The 17262-nt window shown below is 36.8% G+C and overlaps 2 protein-coding genes across 4 annotated transcripts; both read left to right on the forward strand.

Annotated features, from left to right (window-relative positions):
- Window positions 1-1441: 1441 nt before the first annotated feature.
- LOC149739357 (uncharacterized) lies at window positions 1442-7370 on the forward strand. Its single transcript, XM_089874812.1, has 8 exons — window positions 1442-1657; window positions 1725-1753; window positions 2870-2953; window positions 3230-3316; window positions 3433-3489; window positions 5014-5325; window positions 5387-5443; window positions 5810-7370. The coding sequence occupies exons 1-8, from the start codon at window positions 1578-1580 to the stop codon at window positions 6631-6633; spliced, it is 1530 nt and encodes a 509-aa protein (XP_089730938.1). The 5' UTR covers window positions 1442-1577; the 3' UTR covers window positions 6634-7370.
- Window positions 7371-12183: 4813 nt separating this feature from the next.
- On the forward strand, window positions 12184-17094 carry LOC149739358 (uncharacterized). 3 transcript variants are annotated; one of them, XM_089874807.1, is made up of 8 exons: window positions 12184-12487; window positions 12556-12584; window positions 13707-13811; window positions 14101-14181; window positions 14240-14296; window positions 14735-15049; window positions 15111-15167; window positions 15534-17094. In XM_089874807.1, the coding sequence occupies exons 1-8, from the start codon at window positions 12408-12410 to the stop codon at window positions 16355-16357; spliced, it is 1548 nt and encodes a 515-aa protein (XP_089730933.1). In that variant the 5' UTR covers window positions 12184-12407; the 3' UTR covers window positions 16358-17094. The 3 variants fall into 3 exon arrangements, with proteins under 3 accessions (XP_089730933.1, XP_089730935.1, XP_089730936.1); XM_089874809.1 differs by having other exon boundaries at window positions 12185-12487; window positions 14735-15042; window positions 15107-15167; XM_089874810.1 differs by lacking the exon at window positions 13707-13811 and having other exon boundaries at window positions 12233-12487.
- Window positions 17095-17262: the final 168 nt, after the last annotated feature.

The raw sequence follows: 17262 nt of genomic DNA on the forward strand, positions 1-17262 counted from the left end.
GAGGAAATATATAAGAAATAGAAACACGGCAACACTTTTCAATGTTGATTAGCCCTCCCCGCTTTTGGTTGATTGGCTCGCAGTCCTCGCTTACAAAACACTCGCCTTCCAATGCGTGGCAGTTACACTACGTGGATGGCTGGTTGAAGTTGGTTCTGCACTAAATTGAGGTTTTATTTTAAGTTTTAAATTTTTTTAAAAGTACTTCTTCAGTAATGTATTACTTCAGACAACAGAATATTGTTATTTGTTATTCAGCAGTATTATTAGAATTACTATTAGTAAGCAGTGTCTAGCGTTTAAAAAGTTCCCAAGAGATGAATGAATGTAAATTACTTTATCCTCGCGTGGCCGGAAAACGACAGTCGTTATCACACGGGTTAACACCTCGTGCCAGCTTACGAGTTACCATGTATGTTACTTTGTGGGTGATTATTTTTTTTTCATTTTTTCATTTTTTTTATGTATGGCTGATAATTTGGACAACCCATTAGTGACCACTGGGTTGGAGCAATTGCCGTTAAGTGTCTTGCCCAAGGACACATACGCCCACAATCGTAGCAGCGACGCGCCTTGAACCCATTACCTAATGGTTACAGGCAGGCGCGCTAACCACTACGCCACGGCGCCGGTGTAAGAGATTTTGTCAAAATAACCGAGATATCTCGATTTTAACCTTTTAACTCCCAACAAACTCTTAGTTTTACTAAGGACCCAACAACCGTATGATGTCGATTTAAGTAACTTGGTATAATGACTACAGTAGGACACATGCGTCCAACAACGGTAGCAGCAAGAACATTGAGTCCGATACCCTCTGGTTAAATGCGAGCACCTAAACATTAAGCTTTGTATCGTTGGAATCGTGTATTGTTATAACTCAGTGGTTAGAAGGCTAAGGTAACTGTAAGATACACACGACATTGCTCGAACATTCTGTTGCATCGTAGCGAAACTTCGCCAGCGTTATTCAGTCGTATTAGCTTAAACACAATATCTTTGTTCGCAATAGTTGGAGGTAATTTTGTATACGAGTCGTCACTATAGTTTCCACTTAAAGCAACTGCATTTGTTACGTCACAATAAGGCATAATGGGAACGTGTCGTCGATTTCGGTATCGCGAGCGATAGTTACGTCATAGTTAGCTCATCGTTTGACCACCACGTTTATGACGTCACAATAGGTTTTGTTCTACACGGGCGTTTCGCGACGCAAGGCACAATACTTGTATATTCCATTTAGCATTAGTACGTTCATTATCCTAATACCACATGGAAACGCGTTAGGCAAATGTAACGTGTTATTCTCGGCAAAGATACTACATAGAAGCGTGGTATCCTGATGAAGCATTTGTTTTCCGGGAAAAACGAATTGTGTATTGTTATAACTCAGAGGTTAGAAGGCTAAGGTAACTGTAAGATACGCATGACATTGCTCGAACATTCTGTTCTATCGTAGCGAAACTTCGCCAGCGTTATTCAGTCGTATTAGCTTAAACACAATATCTTTGTTCGCAATAGTTGGAGGTAGTTTTGTATACGAGTCGTCACTGTAGTTTCCACTCAAAGCAACAAGAATGTGGAATGAAAACCAGCAAGATCCAATTAACTTGCACATTACTATACCAAGTATTGTGGTAAATAAACATGATAACAGGTAGGTTGTGTGTTGTTGGTTTACTGTTTGAATATTATCGATTATTAAAGCTCACTTGTATTTTCAGGGAGATTGCAATGAACGTAGAAACGGCAGGTTTGTTGTATGTAATGTGTAGCACCACTTGCTAAGTATAAACGTTATAAGACGCTTATCGTCGCTTTTTCGTTGCCGGTGTCGTGATATATTCGTTCCGATTGATATATTTGTACCGGGCGCTACTGCGCATGCGTAGTAGGTCGGAACAAATACAATACGATCTCTAATAAATACGTACCAACTGAAAAAAGTTTTTTTTGCTTTTTTGAAATTATTATTTTTTCGATGGGAATAACATGCTAGTGACCTACATAGATATATGCGTAAGTTATATTTTCGCCGAAAATATTTGAAAATTTAATATTTATATGATTCAAGTTATGATCATACTTTTTTATATTTAACATCTATCCCCGCACTTTTTTAAACAAAATAATGTTTCATTTTTTAGGTATTACGTTACGCTATAACATATTCAAAGCTGGATCGGGAGAAAATTCTATAAATATGTTTTATATGACAAAATTAATATTTATAGTTAATATTTTATCGAATAATTAAAATTTTAAAATTGGTACCCCTGGGGTCTAGTTAGTACAGTGCCCAAATTTTATGTTAGTAGCACGAGTAGAAGGTGTCGAAAGTGGCCGCTATAATTTTTGTATTCTAGGATCACCTTGGTCCACCAGCACCTGTAAATTATAAGTAAAATTTGCTTATTAAACTAGCATAAAATAAGTTTGTTAGTGGTACTTACTTTTTCTAGGCTACAAATAAGATACCAACTCAGTTCTGCTGACTTTAAATCAAAAACTAAAGTTTTAACGTGTAAACGTCGTTTCTGGAATGTTTTCAACGGAGGGTCGTAATAAATTTGGACCGGGTGGTCACTGTATTTGTTCCGACCTGCTGCGCATGCACAGGAACGCAGCGCCCGGTACAAATATATCAATCGGAACAAATATATTACGACGCCGTAACACAGTGGTTAGGGCACTCGCATCGTAACAATAGAATATTGTGCTTGATGCTCGATGCTGCCACTACTGGTCACTAATTATAGTAGGTTTTTCCAGCCATACAAATAAAACAATCACCCACAATTTTTTTCTAAATGAAGCAACTTGTCTGCTTATTTAGCTCTTATATTTTAATGCGTGTGTTTTAATACAGATCACGTGACCCACAATTACACGGTTGATCAACCAAGCGTATCGCAAGCTACGTCATCACAAGATATACAAACTAACCCACAAGGTTTGTTGATAAAAATGGTCAGCAAAATAAATAATGAACAAATATCTGGTAAAATATCCGTTAATTTACGTTAAACGACGCTTATCGTCGCTAGTTCGACACCGTAACACAGTGGTTAGGGCGCTCGCATCGTAACCATAGAATATTGTGCTTGATGCTCGATACTGCCACTAGTGGTCATTAATTATGTCCCACAACATTGTTTGTAAATAATGCAACTTGTTTGATTATTTAATATTGCAGTTTCTATATTTTACTGCGTGTGTTTTAATACAGAGCACGTGACCCACAATTACACGGTTGAGCAACCAAGCGTATCGCAAGCCACGTCATCGTTACAAGATATGCAAATTAACCCACAAGGTTTGTTGATGAATATATTTTAAAATATAAACACAAGATATGCAAATTAACCCACAAGGTTTGTTGATGAATATATTTTAAAATATAAACAGACTCAATTTATATTATTTTCACAGGATCACGTGGTGCAGTGACGTCACGAAAACCAGCGATTAAAGATATTTTTGCTCCAGGTTAGATTCTATGTTTAATAGCTATAACTATTTATTTGTGATTTATTTTACATAATGTGATTTTAAAAACTGTTCAAATAATTGACGGCCTCTTAATTATAAGCTCACCTAAAAACATAATTTCTTTTACTGAAAACAAAGCTAACAAGTTTCAAAGCCTATATACAAGAAGTAACTAAACAAGAGATCACAGATCTAATGCATGAGCACGGTTTAAACTAATTAGCATGGTATTAATTAACGCTATTACTCTAATGGTCGACTGAGATCGGTCAAAAACAAATCAAAAGGAACCAACAAAGCGGATTTCAAGCAGTAGAAAGAATGCATTTATTCGTGCATTATAACTCATTAAACTTAAGACGTACAAGAATCGAAAGTTTGGTAAAGAATGTGTGTAAATACGCTTTGTACAACTCCTGTACCATGTGTTGACATGTAAACTTACACTAGTTAACCATGTCGTCGCTTAAAGACGTTTGTTTTTGTGAATTTGAATAAACCGTAATCACGCAGTATTATAGGTAATGTTAGAACATAACTAATACATATATATGTATTATCTAGCTATATATGTATTATCTATGGTTAGAAGTTAATATTATTCATATTGTGGCGGCTGCATAATGAATTATTGCGAGCAGTAAACTAAAAGAGCGAAGAAACGAGAGACGCGGTGTTTATACCGAAGATAACGATAAGAAAAATGCACTCGTCTACGCTTCGGTGCACACACGCTAATTGTGCGGTTTTAAATCTGAAAATTTAGTTTAAAAATTATAAATATATATTACGATTTGATTTAAATCAAGAGATAAAAGAAAAAATGCTAGAATTGAGAATTAGGATAAGTGCGGAAAAAATCGCCCTATCAGCAACAACAACAACAAACCCAAGAACAACTGTTCGACGAAAAAGGATCTATATGACCACTACCGTGCTCAATTATTGGACTAAAGTTACATGGTGATGGTAACCCTACATGGTGATGGTAACCCTCTTGTTTAAACATTATATAACTCTTATTAGAACATTTGTTATTAACTGTGACCGGCAACGATATTGATTGGGGGTTAGGGAGCTTGCCCACAAAGTTACATACGTGGTAACTCGTAAGAGGGCACGAGGTGTATGAAACAGAACATCCGTGTTATAATGACCGTCGTTGCCTCGCCATGCGAGGATAAATAAGTCACATACGTGGTAACTCGTAAGCGGGCACGAGGTGTATAGAACAGAACAACTGTGTTATAACGACTGTCGTTGCCCCGCCATGCGAGGATAAATAAGTTACATACGTGGTAACTTGTAAGCGAACATGAGGTGTATGAAACAGAACACCCGTGTTATAACGACTGTCGTTGCCCCGACATGCGAGGTTAAATAAGTTACATACGTGGTAACCTGTAAGCGAACATGAGGTGTATGAAACAGAACACCCGTGTTATAACGACTGTCGTTGCCCCGACATGCGAGGTTAAATAAGTTGCATCCATCGTTACATCGCTCTCTTGTTTTATACAGATTCTGATATCGTTTGTGAACGACTGCAACAACGGAAATACCACCAAGCTTATGGCGTATCCTGTCGTCGCATAGAACTCGACCCAGCTGTCATTGAATCTAAGGGTTTGGTCAACCATTACCGATGTTGTATGTTGGCTAAAAAGATGGAAGAAGCGATTCGAACTAAAGACCAACTGAAGAGTTTGTTAAAAGAGAAATTCCAAACCACGCCGAATGAAATCGAAAAATTTGCTGACACTATCAGGGGTGAAGGGAAAGACATGGAAGCGATTTTATTTTCTGAAATTGCTGATGATTTTATGAAACCAGGTTTGGTGTTAAAGTGAAATGTATTAGACTCGTAATGCAATAAATTTAATATTTTTCCCAGGATCACATGGTGGAGTGACGTCACTAAAACCAGCACTTGAAGACATTTTTGCTCCAGGTTAGATCTTGTTAATGAACGGATATAATTATAGTAGGGTGGGGCAAGATAGTCTTTTTATGATCCTCTATTTGATATTTAAAAAATGTTACATTATTATTCCACAGTATTATCAAGGTCCAACAAAGCACGCACAGCGCTTCTACTGTCTGTAAATTATGAGAATGTGAGATAGCAATATCACTGCCAGCGCCTGTTGAATTACACACTAGAACGTTTCAGGCGATAATGTAAAAATAGCAAACCTTATTGTATTCTTTAACCCATAGTCGCTTTGTTGTGTGATAGTATTTACGTATTAACTTTCTAAATGACATCTTAGTTTCATTCCTTTTTATAAGAGCTGAGCTCTCTTGTTTTATACAGATTCTGATACCGTTGGTCAACTACTGCAAGAGCAAAAATACGACGAAGCTTATGGCGTATCCAGGCAACAAATAAAACTCGACCCAGCTATCATTGGATCTAAGGATCTGGTCAACCATTACCGATGTTGTGTGTTGGTTGAAGAGGCGGAAGACGCGATTCGAACCAAAGATCAACTAAAAATGTTAATAAACGAGAAATTCCAAACCACACCGGATGAAATCAAAACATTTGCTGACACTATCATGGGTGAAGAGAGAGACATAGAACCGATTTTGTTTTATCAAATCGCTGCAGAGTTTTATGGAAATCAATCGTTAGCAGGTTTGGTCGGGATAGTGGGTTGCGCAAAGGGGATCTATGAGTCTACCGAGGCAATGTTATCACGTGACAAAGGATTGAAACCAATCGTTCGAATCCACGTGATTTCACTGATGCGTGACATGCGAGAAATGATTCGACGATCTGATGACGTCGGTGAGGAAGAACGGTGTTTGTGGGAAGTTCGTTGTTTGCATTATATCGAATTGAGTGAGGATTTGGTTGGAGACTTGGATGGTAAAGAATCAACATGTAAGGAAGTGATCGCTATTATGGAGAGTGTTTTCAAGGAGGGAGCTGGAAAGTATCATGTGTACGGAGCTAGTTTGAACAATCTCGGTGTCACGTATTACGACACTTTCCGACCCAACGATGCCTACCAGTATTTTCGCAAAGCTCTTGCAGCTTGTAGGAAAGCTAAGGATATCAACGATGATGAAAGAGCTGGATATATTGCCACCATCAAACAAAGTCTGGAAAATGCGAAACGTCAAATGAAATAACTTCGTCACAATTGCTCTTTCGCCTATAATTACTTGACAATGGATATTGTTACGTCACCAACAAATGATAATATGTTGTATATAGTGTATACACAGAAATAAAAAAGAGTAGAACGCGCAACTTTTCAAAACCGTGATATATTCTTTTTTCTATTCACGTGACCGCCAACTCCGTCCCCATTTCGCTTGGTCTCCATTGTAAAAGATAGGCGCATGTATTTTTGGGAGGTTTTAGCTGTTTATTTCAAAACCTACACCAACTATTCAAGTTTATTAGTTATTTGGTAGGTTAACGCTTACAGTTTACCACTTTTTTGGTAAACTTAATTCTATAATAAATTTAATTAAAAATGTTCAAACAAACGGTTTGTTTGAAATATATAAATATTAGAAAATAGTTGTTTCACCCTAAAACATTAAATTAAGTCAAAAAACGAGAAAAAAATACATAAAACGCCGTCGATTCCATTGACTACAATAGTAAACGGGAACGACCCGCGAAAGAGAGAGAGTGTATCACCTCTCTCCTTTGCCGACATTAAAGATGCGCGTTCTATTCTTTTTTATTTCTGTGAGTGTATATTACGACATAATCGTTATCATTGTTTTTGCCGCTTATTGTTCTTGTGATGTTGCGTAATAGTTTGTTTTGCATAAAATATCGTGTATATATAACATGTAGCACATAGTAATATTAACAAGCAAAAATAAATACAATAAACTTATCAACCTATAAAGTTTTATTTCGCCCAGGGCATTCAATTTGGCACCTATCGCTTATCAACTGGTGGTCACTAATGGGTTGTTTAAATTGTCAGCCTCAGCCATACAGAAAATTAATCACTTACAAAGTTACATACATTTGGCACGAGGTGTATGCAACAGAACAGCCGTTTTAAAACGACTGTCGTTGCCCCTCCACGCGAGGATAAATAATTATTATTTATTTAATATTTTACGCCGCACGTGGGCAGTAGAGATTCGCATGAGTTAACGTTGTCACGTTTAGATATCTATGTTGGAATCGTGGGTGAATTCCCCATTCAGGGGCTTTACCCACTTGTGTAATGGGTGTGGTGGGCAGTGTTTTGGCGGCTTTATAATAAATAATATATAAATATTTAACTTTTAGCAATAGTAACTTTGGATATGTGTTAATAACTCGTCGTATTTGGTGCAAGCGTACAATCCCACTCTGCTGTGGTGATTATAAACAGAGACTCAAAGAGAAAATAAGTTAACGGTTTCGGTCAAGGATGGTGTATAACGTCGCCGCTGAATTTTTTACTAGCACACAGTATTCTGTTGGGAATATGTTAGATTTGCGTTTATTTTATACGAGTTTCAATTTAAAGCCTATATTATGTTGTTGTCTGCAAACAAAAACCTGGGGATTGCATACTTGCATTTATTTAGTATTTGTTTAGCAGCCACGTCTTTATCTAACCCTTTTACCCAGGTAGTTTTTACCCGTAGCATGTTATAACTTATAACGACTGCATTTGCTGCTAATTCGCATTTTTTAATTATTATTATCTTCGTTACTGTATTCCTCAAGTAAATCAAGTTTTGTTGTGTTTAATTTTTTTGCAGTACTAACCATGTAATATAACTTTTGTTTAAAGCATTGTTTGGTCAATTCTTACCAGGGTAGTTTTTCGTTTAACGAATATTCCTTGGTTTAAAATGAAAACTCGCGGCAAATCCGACAATTCAAACGCGGGGTCCGATTGACTTAATGTAGTTTCTAAAATATTATTTTATTTTTGCAGGAAACTGTTGAGTTCATTTGTTTGGATCTAATTTATCATTTGCACAAAATCTTTGTTAATTTTATTGTTTTGTTACTTGTTTATATTTGAATAAACTGAACTGTTCAAATACACGAAAGGTTTTTATGGTATAATGGAGGCACAATGGTGGCAGCATCCAGTCTTAGGAAATAATTGGTTTTTGATTTGTTCTGTTGGGTACAACGATGTAGACGTAGTGTTAGAGTTTGACCCGCAATTTGGATTCTGTTTTTATTTCGTCTTCATAATAAAGAACGATGATACGACAGCTTATGCTGTAATATATTTATCCCGCCAGAATTTTAAGCGTTTTTTAAACATTGGACGTTGGCACGGTGTTTCCAGGTGCCGCTGGTGTTGGAATATTTTAAGGGGAGGAAATATATGAGAAATAAGAACACGGCAACACTTTTCAACGTTGATTACTACTACCCGCTTTTGGTTGATTGGTTCGCAGTCCTCGCTTACAAAACACTCACCTTCCAATGCGTGGCAGTTACACTACGTGGATGGTTGGTTGAAGTTGGTTCAGCACCAGATTAGGATTATATTTCAAGACTTTTACAATTCCACCACTGTATTACTTCAGACAACAGAATATTGTTATTTGTTATTCAGCAGTATGATTAGAATTACTATCAGTACGCAGTGTCTAGTGTTTAAAAAGTTCCTAAGAGATGTTTTGGTCAAAATAACCGAGATATATCGATTGCAACTTTTAGTTTTACTAAGGACCGAACAACCGTATGATGTCGATTTAAGTAACTTGGTATAATGACTACAGTATGACACATGCGTCCAACAACGGTAGCAGCAAGAACATTGAGTCCGATACGCTCCGGTTAAAATGCGAGCGCCTAAACATTAAGCTTTGTATCGTTGGAATCGTGTATTGTTTTAACTCAGAGCTCGAACATTCTGTTGCATCGTAGCGAAACTTCGCCATTATTCAGTCGTAGCTTAAACACAATATCGTTGTTCGCAATAGTTGGAGGTAGTTTTGTATACGAGTCGTCACTATAGTTTCCACTTAAAGCAACTGCATTTGTTACGTCACAATAAGGCATAATGGGAACGTGTCGTCGATTTCGGTATCGCGAGCGATAGTTACGTCATAGTTAGCTCATCGTTTGACCACCACGTTTATGACGTCACAATAGGTTTTGTTCTACACGGGCGTTTCGCGACGCAAGGCACATTACTTGTATATTCCATTTAGCATTAGTACGTTCATTATCCTAATACCACATGGAAACGCGTTAGGCAAATGTAACATGTCCTTCCCGGCAAAGATACTACATAGAAGCGTGGTATTCTGATGAAGCATTTCTTTTCCGGGAAAAACACGAACCAACCTGCTTAGTTAATTTACGCCGCACGTGGGCAGTAGAGATTTGCAAAAGTTAAAGTTGTCACGTTTAGATATCTATGTTGGAATCGTGGGTGAATTCCCCATTCAGGGGCTTTACGCGTGCTATAGGCAATATATTATATACAGCGTTATACGTCTATAGGTTAAACCTGTATGTTGTTTGTTTCGTGTATTGCTAGTTTTGTAACTTTGCTTTACGGAAAGATCGCTAAGAACCAACGAATGTATGATGTTGGGTTTAGCTTAGTATAAGACTGAGGGTATAATGTAAGCAATGTAGAGTTATATAATATCTGTATTATTATCTTCAGGCTGATAGAAAGATTGATTAATCTTTTGCGACATTTCTCTGTCGCACAACGTTTATGTAGCAACATAGCGGGTTGCAAGGTCTGTTGGCTGATTTGGTGGACTACGATTTTGCTTAAAGGGGCATACCAACGAAAAATCAAAATTTGCGTGTTGATAGATATGCTCAAATGTGATCTAAAGCTACCATCAAAGTTTTAAAATACAAAACAGCTCTTGAAAAAAATGAGTTTGAAAACCGCGAATTCGACCGCTGGAGTAAAAATAAATTGGCCGTTGCGCAATGTATGGGATTTCCCATAAGAAATATTTTCACTCAACTTTGATCGTTTCTAGTTTCTAAAATACTAAAGAAAATTCAAATTTTATTTCTGATTTGGTATAATGAATGCTTCTTCTGCAAAACTATATAAAAATATTGTAAAACATAGACTTTATTATGTTTTAATTTTCGATTGAACATAGCTACATAATATGCTGACTCAGCCCTTTTAATTATTAGTTAATTTTTAGCATTTTTTATATTAGTTTGTTCATTATCTCTTACTAGTACCTACTGTACCATTTTTTTATAAAAAAGTCAGTTTTTCGTGTTTAACATTCGGTTTGAAAATATGCTGAGTCAGCATAATCTGGTATGTACCTACGTTCAATCGAAAAATTAAAACATATTAAAGTCTATGTTTTACAATTTTTTTTATATATTCTTGAAGAAGAAGCATTCATTATACCTAATCAGAAATAAAATTTGAATTTTCTTCAGTATTTTAGAAACTAGAAACGATCAAAGATGAGTGAAATTTTTTTCTTATGGGAAATCCCATGCATTGTCGAAACAGCCGATTTTTTTTACTCCAGCGGTTTTTTTCACGCGATTTTTTAGAAGCCGTATCGTTTTGGCAAACTTTGATGGTACGTTTAGATCACATTTGAGCATATCTATTCATATACAAATTTTCATTTTTCGTTGGTATGCCCCTTTAAGTTAACTTTAACATCTCAACACAGCGTGAAAATACAAACAGTGTTCGGTTATCGAGCCGGAGCGATATTGCTTTTTTAAAACCGATACTGATATTTAAATGCACCTAAAAAGCTTGACTGATTAAAACAGTGAATTCCAAAGAGGGCATCAGCGTCGCTGAGAATAAACCAGGGCAGTTGTACCAAGATATTCTATTAATGTGTAAGTGGGGTGTTTTAGACGTGAAAGTGGTAATATTCAACCCATTACCCATTAGTAACTACTGGTTTGGAGCAATTGCCGTTGAGTGGTTTGCCCAAGAACACATACACCCACAATGGTAGGCTACCATTGGTAGCAGCATCCAGCTTCAAGAAGTGATTGGTTTTAGATTTGTTCTGTTGGGGTACAACTAGATTTAAAACTTTGGGGTACAATTAGCTAGACGTAGTGTTAGATTTTAACCCGCAATTTGGATTCTGTTTTTATTTCGTCTTCATAATAAAGAACGATGATACGACAGCTTATGCTATAATATATTTATCCCGCCAGAATTTTAAGCGTTTTTAAACATTGGACGTTGGCATGGTAACGGTGTTTCCAGGTGCCGCTGGTGTTGGAATATTTTGAGGGGAGGAAATATATGAGAAATAGAAACACGGCAACACTTTCAACGTTGATTAGCCCTCCCCGCTTTTGGGTTATTGACTCGCATTCCTCGCTTACAAAACACTCGCCTTCCAATGCGTGGCAGTTACCCTACGTACGTGGATGGTTGGTTGAAGTTGGTTCTGCACTAGATTAAGGTTTTATTTTAAGTTTTAAATTTTTTTAAAAGTACTTCTTCAGTAATGTATTACTTCAGACGACAGAATATTATTACTTGTTATTCAGCAGTATTATTAGAATTACTACTAGTAAGCAGTGTCTAGCGTTTAAAAAGTTCCCAAGAGATTTTGTCAAATTAACCGAGATATCTCGATTTTAACTTTTTAACTCCCAACAAACTCTTAGTTTTACTAAGGACCGAACAACCGTATGGTGTCGATTTAAGTAACTTGGTATAATGACTACAGTATGACACATGCGCCCAACAACGGTAGCGGAAAGAACATTGAGTCCGATACGCTCCGGTTAAAATGCGAGCGCCTAACCACTAAGCTTTGTGTCGTTGGAATCGTGTATTGTTTTAACTCAGAGCTCGAACATTCTGTTGCATCGTAGCGAAACTTCGCCATTATTCAGTCGTAGCTTAAACACAATATCTTTGTTCGCAAAAGTTGGAGGTAGTTTTGTATACGAGTCGTTACTGTAGTTTCCACTTAAAGCAACAAGAATGTCGAATGAAAACCAGCAATGTCCAATTAACTTGAACATTACTATACCAAATATTGTGGTACATAGACATGATAACAGGTAGGTTGTGTGTTGTTGGTTTACTGTTTGAATATTTATCGATTATTAAAGCTCACTTGTATTTTCAGAGAAATTGGGATGCTCATAGAAAGCGCAGGTTTGTTGTATGTAATGTGTAGCACCACTTGCTAAGTATAAACGTTATAAGACGCTTATCGTCGCTTTTTCGTTGCCGGTGTCGTGATATATTCGTTCCGATTGATATATTTGTACCGGGCGCTACTGCGCATGTGTAGTAGATCGAAACAAATACAATACGAGCTCTAATAAATACGTACCGACTGAAAAAAGTTTTTTTTGCTTTTTTGAAATTATTATTTTTTCGATGGGATTAACATGCTAGTGACCTACATAGATGTATGCGTAAGTTATATTTTCGCCGAAAATATTTGAAAATTTAATATTTATATGATTCAAGTTATGATCATACTTTTTTATATTTAACATCTATCCCCGCACTTTTTTAAACAAAATAATGTTTCATATTTTAGGTATTACGTTACGCTATAACATATTCAAAGCTGGATCGGTATAAAATTCTATAAATATGTTTTATATGACAAATATTAATATTTATAGTTAATATTTTATCGAATAATTAAAATTTTATTTTAAAATTGGTACCCCTGGGGTCTAGTTAGTACAGTGCCCAAATTTTATGTTAGTAGCACGAGTAGAAGGTGTCGAAAATGGCCGCTATAATTTTTGTATTCTAGGATCACCTTGGTTCACCAGCACCTGTAAATTATAAGTAAAATTTGCTTATTAAACTAGCATAAAATAAGTTTGTTAGTGGTACTTACTTTTTCTAGGCTACAAACAAGATACCAACTCAGTTCTGCTGACTTTACATCAAAAACTAAAGTTTTAACGTGTAAACGTCGTTTCTGGAACTTTTACAACGGAGGGTCGTAATAAATTTGGACCGGGTGGTCACTGTATTTGTTCCGACCTGCTGCGCATGCACAGGAACGCAGCGCCCGGTACAAATATATCAATCGGAACAAATATATTACGACGCCGTAACACAGTGGTTAGGGCACTCGCATCGTAATCATAGAATATTGTGCTTGATGCTCGATGCTGCCAACAGTGGTCACTAATTATAGTAGGTTTTCGTAGCCATACAAATAAAACAATCACCCACAATTTTTTTCTAAATGAAGCAACTTGTCTGCTTATTTAGCTCTTATATTTTAATGCGTGTGTTTTATTACAGATCACGTGACCCACAATTACACGGTTGATCAACCAAGCGTATCGCAAGCTACGTCATCACAAGATATACAAACTAACCCACAAGCTTTGTTCATAAAATATAAAAGTATTCAGCAAAATAAATAATAAACAAATATCTGGTAAAATATCCGTTAATTTACGTTAAACGACGCTTATATCGTCGCTAGTTCGTCTCCGTAACACAGTGGTTAGGGCGCTCGCATCGTAACCATAGAATACTCTGCTCGATGCTGCCACCAGTGGTCACTAATTATAAGAGCTTTCCCAGCCATACAGATAAAACAATCACCCACAACATTGTTTGTAAATAATGCAACTTGTTTGATTATTTATTATTGCAGCTCTTATATTTTACTGCGTGTGTTTTAATACAGAGCACGTGACCCATACGGTTGAGAAACCAAGCGTATCGCAAGCTACGTCATCGTTACAAGATATGCAAATTAACCCACAAGGTTTGTTGATGAATATATTTTAAAATATAAACAAACTCAATTTATATTATTTTCACAGGATCACGTGGTGCAGTTACGTCACGAAAACCAACGATTGGAGATATTTTTGCTCCAGGTTAGAGTCCAGGTCAAATAACTGACGACCTCTTAAAACATCATTTCTTTTACTGAAAACATAGCTCACAAGTTTCATAAGCACAAGAAGTAACTGATTTATTGGGCTAAATTCAAATCAATGAAATTCTAAACGATATCTTGACTCATGCTAATCTGCCGGCGCCGTGCGCGCTTGTCTCTTGTCAAAAAGTTAGGGCTACAAGGCTCGATGCTGCTACCTTTATGGGCGTTTTTATCCTTGGCAAGACTAATGGGGTGTCCAAATTGTCAGCCATACAGCAAAACAAGCACCCACAATGTTACATACGTGGTAACTTGTAAGCGGGCACGAGCCGTATGAAACATCACATCCGTGTTGTAACGACTGTCGTTGCACCGCTTCGCGAGGATAAATAAGTTGCATTCATCGATACATCGCTCTCTTGTTTTTATACAGATTCTGATATCGTTTGTGAACGACTGCAACAAGGGAAATACAGTCAAGCTTTTGGCGTATCCAGCAAACGTGTAAGGCTCGACCCAGCTGTCATTGAATCTAAGGTTTTGGTCGACCATTACCGATGTTGTATATTGGTTGGAGAGACGGAAGAAGCGATTCGAACCAAAGAACAACTGAAACATTTGTTAAAAGAGAAATTCCAAACCACGCCGAATGAAATCAAAACATTTGCTGACACTATCAAGGGTGAAGGGAGAGACATGGAAGCGATTTTATTTTCCGAAATTGCTGATGATTTTATGAAACCATCAGGTTTGGTGTTAAAGTGAAATGTATTAGACTCGTAATGCAATAAATATAACAATTTTCCCAGGATCACACCGTAGAGTGACGTCACTAAAGCCAGCACTTGGAGATATTTTTGCTCCAGGTTAGATCTTGTTAATTAACGGATATAATTATAGTAGGGTGGGGCAAGATAGTCTTTTTATGATCCTCTATTTGATATTTAAAAAATGTTACATTATTATTCCACAGTATTATCACGGTCCAACAAAGCACGCATAGCGATTCTACTGTCTGTAAATTATAAGAATGTGAGATAGCAATGACACTGCCAGCACCTCTTGAACTACACACTAGAGCGTTTCAGGCGATAATGTAAAAATAGTAAACCTTATTGTATTCTTTAACCCATAATCTCTTTTTTGTGTGATAGTATTTACGTATTAACTTTCTAAATGACATCTTAGTTTCATTCCTTTTCATAAGAGCTGTGCTCTCTTGTTTTATACAGATTCTGATACCGTTGGGCAACTACTGCAAGAGCAAAAAGAAGACGAAGCTTGTGGCGTTTCCAGAACACAAATAAAACTTGACCCAGCTATCATTGGATCTAAGGATCTGGTCAACCATTACCGATGTTGTGTGTTGGTTGAAGAGGCGGAAGACGCGATTCGAACCAAAGATCAACTAAAAATGTTAATAAACGAGAAATTCCAAACCACACCGGATGAAATCAAAACATTTGCTGACACTATCATGGGTGAAGAGAGAGACATAGAACCGATTTTGTTTTATCAAATCGCTGCCGAGTTTTATGGAAATCAATCGTTAGAAGGTTTGGCCGGGATAGTGGGTTGCGCAAAGGGGATCGGAGAATCTATCAAGGCAATGTTATCACGTGACAAAGAATTGAAACCGATCGTTCGAACCCACGTGATTTCACTGATGCGTGACATGCGAGAAATGATTCGACGATCTGATGACGTCGGTGAGGAAGAACGGTGTTTGTGGGAAGTTCGTTGTTTGCATTATATCGAATTGAGTGAGGATTTGGTTGGAGACTTGGATGGTAAAGAATCAACATGTAAGGAAGTGATCGCTATTATGGAGAGTGTTTTCAAGGAGGGAGCTGGAAAGTATCATGTGTACGGAGCTAGTTTGAACAATCTCGGTGTCACGTATTACGACACTTTCCGACCCAACGATGCCTACCAGTATTTTCGCAAAGCTCTTGCAGCTTGTAGGAAAGCTAAGGATATCAACGATGATGAAAGAGCTGGATATATTGCCACCATCAAACAAAGTCTGGAAAATGCGAAACGTCAAATGAAATAACTTCGTCACAATTGCTCTTTCGCCTATAATTACTTGACAATGGATATTGTTACGTCACCAACAAATGATAATATGTTGTATATAGTGTATACACAGAAATAAAAAAGAGTAGAACGCGCAACTTTTCAAAACCGTGATATATTCTTTTTTCTATTCACGTGACCGCCAACTCCGTCCCCATTTCGCTTGGTCTCCATTGTAAAAGATAGGCGCATGTATTTTTGGGAGGTTTTAGCTGTTTATTTCAAAACCTACACCAACTATTCAAGTTTATTAGTTATTTGGTAGGTTAACGCTTACAGTTTACCACTTTTTTGGTAAACTTAATTATATAATAAATTTAATTAAAAATGTTCAAACAAACGGTTTGTTTGAAATATATAAATATTAGAAAATAGTTGTTTCACCCTAAAACTTTAAATTAAGTCAAAAAACGAGAAAAAAATACATAAAACGCCGTCGATTCCATTGACTACAATAGTAAACGGGAACGACCCGCGAAAGAGAGAGAGTGTATCACCTCTCTCCTTTGCCGACATTAAAGATGCGCGTTCTATTCTTTTTTATTTCTGTGAGTGTATATTACGACATAATCGTTATCATTGTTTTTGCCGCTTATTGTTCTTGTGATGTTGCGTAATAGTTTGTTTTGCATAAAATATCGTGTATATATAACATGTAGCACATAGTAATATTAACAAGCAAAAATAAATACAATAAACTTATCAACCTATAAAGTTTTATTTCGCCCAGGGCATTCAATTTGGCACCTATCGCTTATCAACTGGTGGTCACTAATGGGTTGTTTAAATTGTCAGCCTCAGCCATACAGAAAATTAATCACTTACAAAGTTACATACATTTGGCACGAGGTGTACAAATGGCGGTCAAAAGTTGGTTGAACA

Source organism: Ciona robusta, chromosome 3 (assembly GCF_009617815.1).
Source record: "Ciona robusta chromosome 3, ASM961781v2".
NCBI classification, from domain to species: Eukaryota; Metazoa; Chordata; class Ascidiacea; order Phlebobranchia; family Cionidae; genus Ciona; species Ciona robusta.

Excerpts from the sequence above, each read along its gene's own strand:
- LOC149739357 (XM_089874812.1), top strand. The coding sequence starts at position 1,578 with ATGTGGAATGAAAACCAGCAAGATCCAATTAACTTGCACATTACTATA. Across the intron at positions 3,490-5,013 it reads TAAAGATATTTTTGCTCCAG|ATTCTGATATCGTTTGTGAA; the intron begins GTTAGATTCTAT and ends TGTTTTATACAG. Across the intron at positions 5,444-5,809 it reads TGAAGACATTTTTGCTCCAG|ATTCTGATACCGTTGGTCAA; the intron begins GTTAGATCTTGT and ends TGTTTTATACAG.
- LOC149739358 (XM_089874807.1), top strand. The coding sequence starts at position 12,408 with ATGTCGAATGAAAACCAGCAATGTCCAATTAACTTGAACATTACTATA. Across the intron at positions 12,488-12,555 it reads GTACATAGACATGATAACAG|AGAAATTGGGATGCTCATAG; the intron begins GTAGGTTGTGTG and ends TTGTATTTTCAG. Across the intron at positions 12,585-13,706 it reads GATGCTCATAGAAAGCGCAG|ATCACGTGACCCACAATTAC; the intron begins GTTTGTTGTATG and ends GTTTTATTACAG.